The 13,165-nt window shown below is 44.3% G+C and overlaps 1 protein-coding gene across 5 annotated transcripts in view; it reads left to right on the top strand.

The window, feature by feature from the left end:
* The window catches only part of TNIK (TRAF2 and NCK interacting kinase), a 326,006-nt gene that overhangs the window by 177,945 nt on the left and 134,896 nt on the right, over positions 1-13,165 (top strand). For all 5 annotated transcript variants that reach the window (XM_056850315.1, XM_056850320.1, XM_056850318.1 and 2 more), the window contains exon 5: positions 7,880-7,990. In XM_056850315.1, the coding sequence (XP_056706293.1) occupies positions 7,880-7,990 (111 nt within the window). The remainder of the gene's footprint in view (positions 1-7,879; positions 7,991-13,165) is intronic.

The following is a 13,165-nucleotide window of genomic DNA, read 5'->3' on the forward strand; positions in this document are numbered from 1 at the left end:
AGTGATTAACCGAAAGGAGCTGCCATGCATGTACAATTGCACTGGCTTTTTTCACTGCCCCTCTGCTGACTGTAGAATCTGGTGTTGTGCAACATGCAGGCAGACGGAGCTCCAGGCTGGTGAAAGCTGGGGGCAGAACGCTGGTGACAGAGCCGTTCCCCAGAGGGGGAAGAGTCACTCGCCTTCCTGTCGAAAGAGGGATTGCTTCCATGGCAACCTTCACAATTTAGATTTAGAAGGGTTGGTAGATTTAGAACGAAAGGGTGGGGGTAGGGGAAATACACGTACAGAATGAGCAATATGGAAGTATTCTGGGAAAGAATGCTCAGGTTTCCTGCCCTATTTCCAGCTGAAATTGAGACAGCCGTTTCTCATGGATTTTCCCCAAACTATATTGCTGAAAGAGGACCTCTTACCTGCTCTCAGATTATGTCTAAACTCCACTAGCCTCTGACCTTAAGCCATGCAGTGAATGAAAAGTAGTCACCAAGCCATAACAGAGGGGTTCTAAAATCTTCTTTTGCATCCCTATATGAATGCTTAGTGGAACAATAGCCGACTGACGTGTTTAATTGGAAGAGAACACTGACATCTGTAAATTACCCAATCCAAGCCAGAAACACTCTTTAATTCCTTGTTTCCCTCAGACCTAAAATAACAGGCTCTTGTTGTACACAGATATTTTCAGGAGAAGGGCCATAGCTCAATGGTAGAGCATCTGCTTGGCATGCAGAAGGTCCCAGGTTCAATCCCCGGCATCTCCAGTTAAAGGGACTAGGCAAGTAGGTGATGTGAAAGACCTCTGCCTGAGACCCTGGAGAGCCGCTGCTGGTCTGAGTAGACAACATTGGCTTTGATGGACCAAGGGTCTGATTCAGTATAAGGGAGCTTCATGTGTTCATGTGTTCAAGTGGTTGGGAGAAGATTGTTCAGGATTTCCTGAGGTTCTGTGAGGGTTTGAACAAGACTGATCTGAGTGGGAGTCCAGTACAATGCAGATGTCAGGAAACAGGGCAAGGTCTTAAGGAGACCTCCCAGGAAAGGCAGACCTTACTCCACCAGTAGTTAGACAAACTGAAATGAGCTCCTCTATACTGAAGCAGTCATGTGCTTTATCCAAGCATTTCTTTGGATCTGAGGACTAGGAGGAATTTGAAAGTGCAAAGCTTTGGCTTCAAGCTGTGCACTGCTGCGTAAAGCCTCTGTCATTTTGGCTGGGAGCTACATGAAGGTGTCTAAGCCCCAGATTGGTAAATAGTTCATGGTGGGGTCAATTTATTTCCTGTTTTCAGCAACACAGATTGGGGGAAACCCACCTTCTTCCTCTGTACAGTGTCCAAGGTCTTCAACCATGTTTCTCAGTCTCTCAGCCTATACAAAGGGGGTAAGTTTGTTTCAGAGGTGGAGTGTTTGTTATAATGAGGGACATTTTAGGATTTGTCTGTGGACTGTGTTCAATGTTCCTATAACTTTGAAGACAAAAAAAATTGTATTTTTCAACAAATTTAAAAAAGTTTAAAAAGATTTTTGTTGAAATTTTTTTCATCCCATCTCTCAATTACAACTTCCCTAAAGTTGCAAACAGATATTTAAAATAAATAATACCAATGCCCTGTTAAGATTACCATTCTAAACCGTGTGTCATCCGTTGTTGGCCTGTTTCCAAGTAAAGCAATACATAGATGGACATTCATACAGCTCACTTCAGTCTGTCTATGAGCTGTCTCTAAAGCACTCTGGCCAATTTGAACAGTGCCGTTGTTGTTTCCCTGCCTTTTTTGCTGGCACATTCTTTTTTAAAAAATGTTCTGAGATGAGCGCTATAGCACTGAATTGCTATATCACCAGCATTGGGATGCATTGGGTTGCTATGGTGCTATAGTGCTCATCTTAGAAAGTTTAAAAAAAACTCAAAAAGAATGCACTGCCAAAAAAGGTGGCAAAACAACAGTGATCCTTTTAGAAGTGCTCCAGACAGTTCAAACAGCACACTGGAGCGATTCAGAAGTGCAAGGAAGAACTGGAAATGGGAGAAAGCTGTTTTCATAAAAAGCAGCAGAGTTCTGCGATGCCGACAGGACGCAAGCAGCTTTGTTTGAACAGGTAAAAAAGAATCCGTTAGCAGCTGGGAGCCAAACCAGTTGTGTCTGAATTTACACAAAAAATCCTTTTGCAACCCCCTGCCCAGGGCAGTTTGAAACTGGCCTAACTCATAGCAATAAATAAAGAAATCATAAGTCACAGCAGTCAGTCACAGTCATCAGAACCTCAGAAAAGGGGGCAAAAATCTTCACATATCAGAATCAACCAAATGTCCTCAATCAGAATCAACCAGAATCAACCAGATGTCCTCAAAGCCTCGTTTAAATAGATGTGTCTTCACTATCTACTGAAAAAAAGGAGAAGTGGTGACAAGAAATCGATTGTTCCCCAGGAGTACATTCCACTGTTGCGGTGCCACATCTGAGAAGACCCGTAACAAAACGACACCTTCCCTATCTCAGATGGTAAAGGGACACATAGCAGGGCCCCAAGTATTGATTTAAGAGGCTTGGAAGGCATCTATAGAAGGAGGTAATCCTTAATACATGTGGAATTGGTGCAATCAAGAACACATTGTCAGACCTGATTAATATTTGACACCTTTTTACTCAACAAATTCATGGCACAACTAATTGGATAGGCTTCTCATTTGGCAGTTAGCGCTTATAGTTGTGTCCTTTGGGAATGCCTGCCCTTTTCAGTCAAGATTCCACCAGCCGTCAGTGATAAATCTTCAGCGCTGCCTAGTCTCCCATTTATTCTGGATCTGCTTTGAATCGCCAAAGTGATGCTGTGCGAATAGTCCCTCATGGGCTTTCCTGGTTTTGGTTGAATTTTCGAGATGTTTCGGTTTATTCAAGGGGTTTTAATACACCAGTTGAATGGGTGCTTCATACAAATTGCTAAAAACATCAATCTTGAGAAGCCAGAAATCAAAGATGAACAGTCATGTAGGTGAGAGGGGGCTTCCATACCTCAGGTTAATTGATGACCTGGATACTGTTAATGATGTTGAGCCCTATCACTTAAATGTTTCATGATTGCAACCTGTCATGGAATGCATTTGTCATTTTCCATCACTTTTTAATTATGAACCACGTGCACATAGAGAAACATGCTTTGTCTGTGCATGGCCTCTAGTGAGAAAACTAATGGCTGTAGAGTGGCTTTTCCCAACCACTCTTGGATTTTCTGAATTCCCGTCCTTTTTTATTGTGGTGCACACAAATTTGCACAGTGCTTTTCAGCTCTGAAAAAATCCATTGTCTGGTGTCAGAGAGATGCTGGGTCAATACAATAAGATTATCAGTGGTTTTCCGAAAGCAGGTTTACATGGCCAGGCAGGTTTATAGGACTTTTTCATGTTTAATGGCTTCATATTGAAGCCAATATGGAACAGCTGTCAGCAGTTTCCTTCATGGACTGCTGGTCCTGTGAAGAGTTTGATGTTTGTCTGAATTATATCGTAGAAAATATTTGAAAAGTGAATTGACAAGGATGTACAAACTGTGATTTCAAGGTCCCGCTTATAAAATACTGATGCATCGTATTGTCCATGAGTAATTCCACAAAGCCCAGTTCCATATCCTATCAGTAACTTAGACACATCAATCCCACCCCACCTACATGGTTTTCTTCCACCATCATCAGTGGCAATGCAAAAACCATGTCACCCAGCTAACCCATACAAGTGACACTTTTGACAGTCTAGATCAGGGGTGTCAAACATAAGGCTTGCAGGCCAGATCCAGCCCTTTTTAAAGCTCTCATGAGCCAGCCGAGCCAGCCACCCTCGGGGAGGGAGGGTGTGGCTCAGTGGTAGAGCATCTGCTTGGCATGCAGAAGGTCCCAGGTTCAATCCCCAGCATCTCCAGTTTAAGGGACAAGGCAAGTAGGTGATGTGAAAGACCCCTGCCTGAGACCCTGGAGAGCCGCTGCCAGTCTGAGTAGGCAATACTGACTTTGATGGATCAAGGGTCTGGTTCAGCTTCATGTGTTCAAGCTTGAGCCGTGAGTCTTTCCATGGGTCAGCAGCTTCATGTGTTCATGTGTTCACCCCTCCCACTCTCAATCTGGGCTGGTGAGGCATGGCCCAGCCCGACCACGTGACATTTATGTCATATCCGGCCCTCGTAACAATTGAGTTCTACACTCTTGGTCTAGATAGCTTGTCACATTGTGATCAACCTTTCCTCCAAGAAACTGTCATGACCCCCTCCAGCCTACTGAGTGATTCTGACTCAGAATCCCTAGAGGGGGAGCCAAGGTCAGTGTCTGAGGAGGACCAGAGGGACCAGGAAGGGCTTGGCAATGCAGAACCACCCCCTCAGCAAGCCACCTTGCCAGAACCTGCAAGGAGGAGGAGCTGTGGCTCAGTGGTAGAGCCTCTGCTTGGCATGCAGAAGGTCTCAGGTTCAATCCCTGGCATCTCCAGTTAAAGGGACTAGGCAAGTAGGTGATGCGAAAGACCCCTCCCTGAAACCCTGGAGAGCCACTGCCGGTCTGAGTAGACAATACTGACTTTGATGGACCAACGGTCTGATTCACTACAAGGCAGCTTCATGTGTTCAAGGCAAGCTTCTCCACCAGCCCTGAAGATAGTCTCCAGGCCTCTGCCATGCAGCAGTTGAGCCTGGCCCTGCAGCCCCCCAGGACCCTCTTCCAGTCCACAGGAATGCTGGCGGCAGCGGGCCCAGGCCAAAATGGCACAAAGGAGGCGAAGTGCTGGATTGGCGGCACACAACACCAGGGTAAAGCCGTGCACTGAGGGTGAGTCTTTGCAAGATCCTGGCCAGTGTGCAGAGCCGCCTCAGGAACTCCAGCAACTGTTGGCGATACAGCTGGACTCAGTTACATCCCAGCCTACTTAAGCTGGGGTCTGGAAAGACAGGCTTGCTGGATCAACCAGTTCACAAGGCCTCAGCCCTTGCCTGCTATCTGGTTCCAGACCCTACCTGCTCCAGTCTTTGCTGGCTCCTGAAGCCCAGACCCTGCTCAGTAACCACCTGCAGGCTAAGTCCTGGCTCTTGGGGAGACCAGCCAAAGCCTGAGGTCAGAACAGGAACTCAGTGTCTTATGCACAATTCTGTTCTCCATTTTATTGTCACTATAGCCCTGTGAGGTAGGTTAGGCCAAGAGTGAGTGTGATTCACTTAAGGACATCCTGTAAACTGCGTGGCAGAGTCGGGAATTTGAACATGGGTCTCCCCAGTTCTCATCTGATTTTCTAGCCAATGTGCCATGCTGGCTGTCACTGTACATTGTAATTGCATAAAGGAACTGCATCAGTATAAGAAGAAGAAGCGTTGGTTTTTATATGCCGACTTTCTCTACCACCTAAGGGAGACTCAAACTAGCTTACAATCACCTTCCCTTCCCCTCCCCACAACAGACGCCCTGTGAGGTAGGTGGGGCTGAGAGAGCTCTTAATAGAACTGTAACTTGCCCAAGGTCACCCAGCTGGCTTTGTGTGTAGGAGTGGGGAAACCAATCCAGTTCACCAGATTAGCCTCCGCCACTCATGTGGAGGAGTGGGGAATCAAACTCGGTTCTCCAGATCAGAGTCCATCGCTCCAAACCACCACTCTTAACCACTACACCATGCTGGCTCTTAACCACTACACTACGCTGGATGAATTGGGCCTCGTGCATGCATAAGTATCTTTGTGAGTCTGCTTCTCACAGATCCATTCAAAATATTGGACTAGACCCCAGCATGTGAAATCCTGAATGAATGCGCGAATTGAATTCAGCACTTAAGCAAAGGAGTTGCTTTGAATTGTGAAGTGTAGGATGCTATCGGCTGGTCCATATTAGCTGGATATCACTGCAGGATCATTATATACACACAATCTGCCCCAGATCACCTGGGCAGAAATTTGATCTGTTCCTAGAGTGGCGTGGCAGCAACTGCTCAACTGGTAGCGATCGTGCCAGTCCATACAATGTTTAAAATGGTCCTTCTGTCTGGAAAAAGAAAGGGAAAGGGAAATGAACCTAAGAACAATCAGAAATATTGCCGAAGGGGCCTGTAGCAGCAGACTATGCAGTTCTTTCTCATACAGAATTTATTTCCTTTATTCTATTAAATACTAGATTCTATTAAAGCAGTCTGTTCAGGCTATCCATAGTATCCTATTAAGCCTACATTATGTACCAAAAGGACAGTCCCTTAACTAAATCATCTGAGCAATTTGTTCAGAAGCAGACAATTTTATTCTTTTGTTGGCTTCTGTCTTAAGTACTGTAAGGCTACTTGTCCTAAAATTGCGAAGGCCATTGTCGGCACTAAATAACCACTCGTAGGCTGAATTATTTTTAGTGACATAAGGTATGCATTCAGAGATGCACACAAAATCTGTCACCCAAGTATCCTGAATTGTGATGCATTGTGAAGACACTGGGGACAGAGGACCCCCTACCTGTGTCCTATGAAAACAGACTGTGCTGTGTGAGTCTGTGAGGAGAAGAAGAGTTGGTTTTTATACCCCACTTTTCTCTACCCTTAAAGAGTCTCAAAGCAGCTTACAATCACCGTTCCTTCATCTCCCCACAACTGACACCTTGTGAGGCAGGTGGGGCTGAGAGAGTTCTGAGAGAACTGTGACTGGCCCAAGGTCAACCAGCTGGCTTCATGTGGAGGAGAGGGGAATCAAACCCGGTCCTCCAGATTAGAGTCTGCTGCTCTTAACCACTTCTCCCAGTAATATAGCCACTTCGCTATACTGTCTCTTTTCCCACCCACCCACTCATGCTGTGTAATGCTACATGTCAAAATCCCATTTTCTAGCAGACCTCCTTGCAGTGTGAGGATCTGAACCCACATCTCCCGGAACATAATCCGACCTTCTGACCAGTGGAGTACACTAACTCTTTCACATTGATTTGCTTCCTAGTTATGTTCCATTCTTCCCCTTTGCCAACTTTCAAGCCCTCCTCATGCTCGCACATCCACGCAGCTGCATGGAAATAGCTTTCGGCCCCTTCTTGTTTTTCTATAGTTCTAACAGGATTTTTTTTTTTTAGAGCCAAGGGTCTTTGAGCCATTCACTTTGTGGGAGTTCTTCAGCATGGCTCTCATTTAGCTTCAGCTCCTGATTTGTTGAAGCTAAATGAGAGCCATGCTGAAGAACTCCCACAAAGCAAATGTCTCAAATGGCTTCAGCTTCTGATTTGTTATGAGTCCCGTGGCACAGAGTGATAAGCTGCAGTACTGCAGTCCAAGCTCTGCTCAGACCTGAGTTCGATCCCGACGGAAGTTGGGTTCAGGTAGCCGGCTCAAGGTTGACTCAGCCTTCCATCCTTCCGAGGTCGGTAAAATGAGTACCCAGCTTGCTGGGGGTAAAGGGAAGATGACTGGGGAAGGCAACGGCAAACCACCCCATAAACAAAGTCTGCCTAGTAAATGTCAGGATGAGACATCACCCCATGGGTCAGGAATGACCCTGTGCTTGCATAGGGGACTACCTTAACCTTTACCTTTTACCTGATTTGTTAAATTGGAATATTGATGGTCCACCCCCTGAGGATGTTGAAAAGGATGAATGCGATGAGGATTGTAAAAATGTTTCATACTATAATCTGCAGTAGAAATTATATAAATAATAATTTTGCTTTCCTCTGACTTCTTTTTAAAAAGTCCCCCCCCCCCCCGGGTTTTGACCCTCTCCCAGGACAAGAACTTGAATGCTGAAAGTAGAAAGATCTGCTGTTATTTAATGATCACTTTTTCTCTTCCAGCGGCGTCGCCAACTGCGATGTATTCTGCAGGGTTATTGTAACCCGGAGGACGCTTTTTGTTTAATTATAATAATTGCACTTTTGTTTCCTTTGCCAGCTGGTGATGGAGTTTTGTGGCGCTGGCTCTGTCACCGATCTGATCAAGAACACAAAAGGGAACACGCTGAAGGAGGAGTGGATCGCCTACATCTGCAGGGAGATTTTACGGGTACGTGTCCAAAAAAAGCGAACTGCTGCTTCCTGTCAGGGGCAGCATGTGGTGCTCAGGCCCAGCGGAGATGTCATCCTGGCTCTCTCCAAGACGTGGTTCACAAATCAGGAACTGTCTTTGGGGATGCTCCCCCTCCCAAGACAAATCCCCCCCTTTCCTTCAGCTGTATTAACCATGGTCTAGCATCATATTTGTAACAATAATAACCATGGTTAATGCTGAAAATTTATTTGAACCAGGGCTTTCTCTTACCCAGAGTATGCAGACCCTCATTTCAAATTCTGATTAAGATTGTAATCCTGACCATAGTGTTAAGTAAGGTTTCAGTCTGATAACCATGGTTAACGCTGAAAATGTCTTTGAACCAAGGTTTTCTCTTGCCCAGAGTGTGCAGACCCTCATTTCAAATTCTGATTAAGATTGTAATCCTGACCATAGTGTTAAGTAAGGTTTCAGTCTGAGCCACTGTAATGTTTAAGTATGGTTGGTGCAGACCAACAAGGGAAGGGAAGTGGATAATTTGCACCGGAGAGGGGAAGATGGAGAGGGAGGAAGTATCTGTTCCTGGCTCCTGACTTTTAAACCACTGTTTATTGGGGCGTGGGCAGCGTTATGGCTGAATGTAGGGTCTCTCTTCTTTTGCTTTTAGCATCTTAGAGAAGACATAGCCTAGGAGATGACGCCTGAGCCTTAGTAGATTGTCAGAGAGAAGTTTCTACATGCCCTTTACATATGAATGATTTATGAGTACTTAAACAGGATGCATAATATATGAGTGAGAGTTGGTGCCCATTGGCTGTCTTCCTTGCTTGACTTTAACCCTGTAGTGGCAGGGAGAAAACATCCCTCGTTAATGTTAAGAGGAGCAAAGATGTATCCACAAGAAGAATGGCATATCGCTTCAAAGATAGGGGCACCTTTTATCTCTGGAAAGTCTCTGCTTCAAAGATGACCCAGTGTGGACTTGCGTTCTCAAAGACTACATTATGGGAAATTGTGACTCATGTCAGTAACTCATTGCTGTTGCACCTGCAGTGGGGCTGAGAATCATGGTCACTTAAATGAGTTATGGATTTCCTTGTGGAAGGCAGTCCCATGAACTGATGCCGTTCACATACCAGAAGAAACTTGCTTGTAGCATTGTCACGTGTTTCGGTATACATGTGAGTTTCCCTCATTGTCCTTTATGGAAAATTCATAATGTGTTGAATCAGTCCTTATCCGAGGCTTTATATTACTGGCGGAGCACTCCAACTCAAAGCCAAACCACACCCAAACACATGGTATTTAATCAGGTCTATCAGCATGAAGAAAGCATGCTTTTGTTATTTTTTTAAAAGCAAGATCACACATCGCTGAAGCACTAGATCACACACTGCAGAAACACACTCACAAAAAGCTGTCAAGGCCTTCCGTGGTTCAATTTGTGGGGCTCCTTTGAAGCCCTGAACTGCTGCCCACAGCTCACTCACTTCTGTAACTGATATGCACAGCGTCCTTGTGTTGTAGTTGGACTGACTGTATGATTACAGAGGGTTTTATCCTGTGGATCTGTCCACTTATTAGTGGCACTTTTCCTCTGGAATAAGGAATCTTTCCTAGCCTTGAGGAGGTGCCATAGCTCAGTGGTATGGGGAGGAATCGTGATGCAGTGCTGGAACATCTGCTTTGCATGCAGAAGGTCCTAGCTTCAGTCCCTGATATGACACAGATCGTGTAGTAGGTGATATGAAAGATCTGTGTACCTAAGACTCTGGAGAGCTGCCAGTCAGAGTAGGCAATGCTAGCAATCTTAATGGACAGAGGGTCAGTATAAGGCAGTATATTCGGTGTATCAGGGAAGTGTCCTTGCGCCAGAGGAAAGCACCACCGCTCGGAGAGAAACCTTCAGGTCCAGTCCCATAATCATGTGATCCTCAGCTCTGCAAACACTGTGACCATGTGAGATCAGCAATCATGAATCCAACAGTCATAGGTATTTAGTAATCTCAAACTTGCAAACCACTGGAGTGATTAGCTTCAGCCTCTTAATGCACCCACGTGGCCATTTGCATGCATGCTTTTAACATGCTTTTTGGCTGCATCCAGAGTTAAGTCATCAGTGCAAAAGAAAGAGGAAGAAGGAAGTAAAATGTTCCATTTGCAAACAGAAGCAGGGTCTCAGACACTCCCCGAGAGGCACTTGCTCTCTGGTGGTGACAAACCACACTTGCTCATTTACTGTAAACACCGCCAGCTGCTGCACTTTAGCAACTTGATATGAAAGGCAAGTGACATTGTGGCTAATCAACTATTGTATTGATTTTTTATTTCTGTCTCAGGAAGCCTTAGTTATACACTCTGGGTTTAAATGTACAGACTGGAAAGCCAGTTCCTTAAAATAGGCCAAGTGCCGTGAGTCAGGTTCTAGCTGTTGCCCCGGTAAGCGCTGCAGCGTTTGACAAGCAATCACCCAAGTCAGTGGGTCTGGCTGGTAAATGTGCAGCTGCCTGGGTCATGGAGCCAGTGTGGTGTAGTGGTTAAGAGCGGTGGTTTAGAGCAGTAGAGTCTGATCTGGAGAACCGAGTTTGATTCCCCACTCTTCCACATGAGCGGCAGAGGCTAACCTGGTGAACTGGATTGGTTTCCCCACTCTTCCACATGAAACCAGCTGAGCTCTCTCAGCCCCACCTACCTCACAGGGTGTCTGTTGTGGGGAGGGGAAAGGAAGGTGATTGTAAGCTGGTTTGATTCTCCCTTAAGTGGTAGAGAAAGTCGGCATATAAAAACCAACTCTTCTTCATTTTCTCATGATAATCATGTATGACACGAACTGTATTTTGAATCAGTACCGCCCATGATTTGAGAGTGTGATGCGTGGAGAAAACATCAGACCCTGTGACTTGGGACAGACAAAACTGCCTGATCTTCTCCTAACCATGGACTAGGAACATTCTGTGGGCTCTGGTGATCCCTGGCCCTAAAAGTATCTGGCTGTCCTCAATAGGGTTGCTAACCTCCAGGCACTATAAATTAATCACCTATACCATACAGTGATTCAGCAAAAAAACAGTATAAGGTTCAAACAACAATATCAAACTTAAACATTTATATTGAAACAAAATACTCTTTACTTATACCTAATCTCAGTGAAAATAGACACAGACACAGTGCTTAATATCAAACATACAACATTGGAATAGTCTATACAATATGTACGCTTAATATCAAACATATCATTCCCAGAATGATTGCTGCAATAAACTATTAAATGGGTCTGTGTAGATAGACCCTTTGCTTAAACAAAAGAGTCCTGGTTGGTTCCTGCATATTTTATGAAGAATAAATAGGATAATAACCCCAACAAATGGTCTTTTAAACAAGCTGCTGTTGTGAAATTTTAATTTTATATATATCCAAGAGCAATTAGTCTTATGCCTCCCTCGTCCATTGAAATGTGCAATATCACCCTTGTCACAAGCTGTAACTAGTTCAAGGATAATAAGTTTGATTTGAGAGATTGGCACCCTTAATTAGTACCAATGATTAAATTCATTATTTTCACAGCTTTGTAACCTTATCTCACCACTCAGAGCATGTAATGATTGCATGGGTATGTCTTCTTTTTTGTGTGTTTTCATTAGCCCCTTACCAAAGAGATTTTCTCTATTTAAATGCAATATATGGGAAACCTACTCAGATTTATGATTATATATTTGTGCAGCATCTGTCAAGATTGCTTGTGCCTTTCAAGGAATTGGTATATTTTAAAACCAACAGTACCATCCCAAATCAGCCTATAATATATTGGAACAATATCATATCTGCATAAATAGTGAATGTCCTTCCAGTTCTTTACTTTAAGCAAGGAGTTAAAGTCTGTGTAGTAGAGTTTCAGAGGCAATTGCTAGAGCGACTGTGTCGCTTCCGGGTAAACCCGGAAGTGACATCGGCATGTTGCGTAGGTCGCACGTGCCTTGATCAAGCCCCCCTTTGGTGGCCCTCTTCCGCCCGTCGACCAGCTGAGGGGTGGTGGGCAGCCCAGTAGATTGGTGGGCTTTTGCCTGCCACCACCGGGCAGTTGGCAAGCCTATGTATTACCTTATGTTCTTACATGCCTGTAAGAAGCCCACACACAAGACGGCTGCAGCAGCAGTATCCTGTCTGTGTTCCAAAGGACCTAATATAATAGGCATGCTCCTCTGATCCTGGAGAGAATAGGTATGCATCATGACTAGTATCATGACTAGTATGACTAGGTAGCTTCATATATGCTCATATATGCATATAAAACTGCAGTTTCCAGATTGCAAAATCACGCAAAACCTCTTTAATAACCACAACACAGCCAGATTTCTGTATCCTTGTGCAAATTGCAGCCCTGATGCAAGGAAAATAAAATGACTTAATAAATGCTGGCGGTGACAGTGAAAATAATTTTCAGTTTAAAAATATGAATGCTAATGTGAAATCTAAAGCAGATACGAGTTTAATCATGAAAGAAAACCATACTTTACTGGAATTGCAATTTAGGTGAATATTACTTTTTAAATCCTGCAACATAGATACGTGAAATAAAAATGGAGCTTACAAAAAAAGAAGAATTAATGAGCTAATAAAAAGGTACAAAGGCAAGCTAGTTTACCTCTAGCCTTCGAGACAAGCTTTTAATATGAACTATGATTCGATTAGGGCAGTGTTCACGCCATTATGTGCTTGTGGTAGCTTTTGTTTTTGTTTTTCCCCCTTGAGCATTTATTTCACCAATAGATCATAAAATATGGAATTTCAATTCCTAGGTAGCAGAAATAACAGGAGGAGACCAGAGCGTTCTGTCTCACAATTGGGCTGTTTTGGAAAAGTTAGGGAGTGATTCAGCCAAGACGCTTGCTTGCAGCAGTAGAGATTTAAACCGTATTGTGGCTAGATTGAACCTTTTCTCTACGGTAAGGGTTATACATATCTTCAACTGCCAGAAGTTGAAGGTGTGTTTTGGAGTAGACAAAAAATGTTTAGAAAATGGGTCCTTTGCACCACAAGGTAAGCTTTTTAAACTGCTCAAACCTCAGCTGTCCTTGATCAGATTTTTTTAAAAGCGTGGCTGGATTATACCTCTCTCTAGGTAGATTCCCCATGCCAAAAGATGCTCCTGCTAGGAGAGAACTTTCAGTCTTTGTTAACAGTGGAACACTG

Source organism: Euleptes europaea, chromosome 5 (assembly GCF_029931775.1).
Source record: "Euleptes europaea isolate rEulEur1 chromosome 5, rEulEur1.hap1, whole genome shotgun sequence".
Classification (NCBI taxonomy): Eukaryota; Metazoa; Chordata; class Lepidosauria; order Squamata; family Sphaerodactylidae; genus Euleptes; species Euleptes europaea.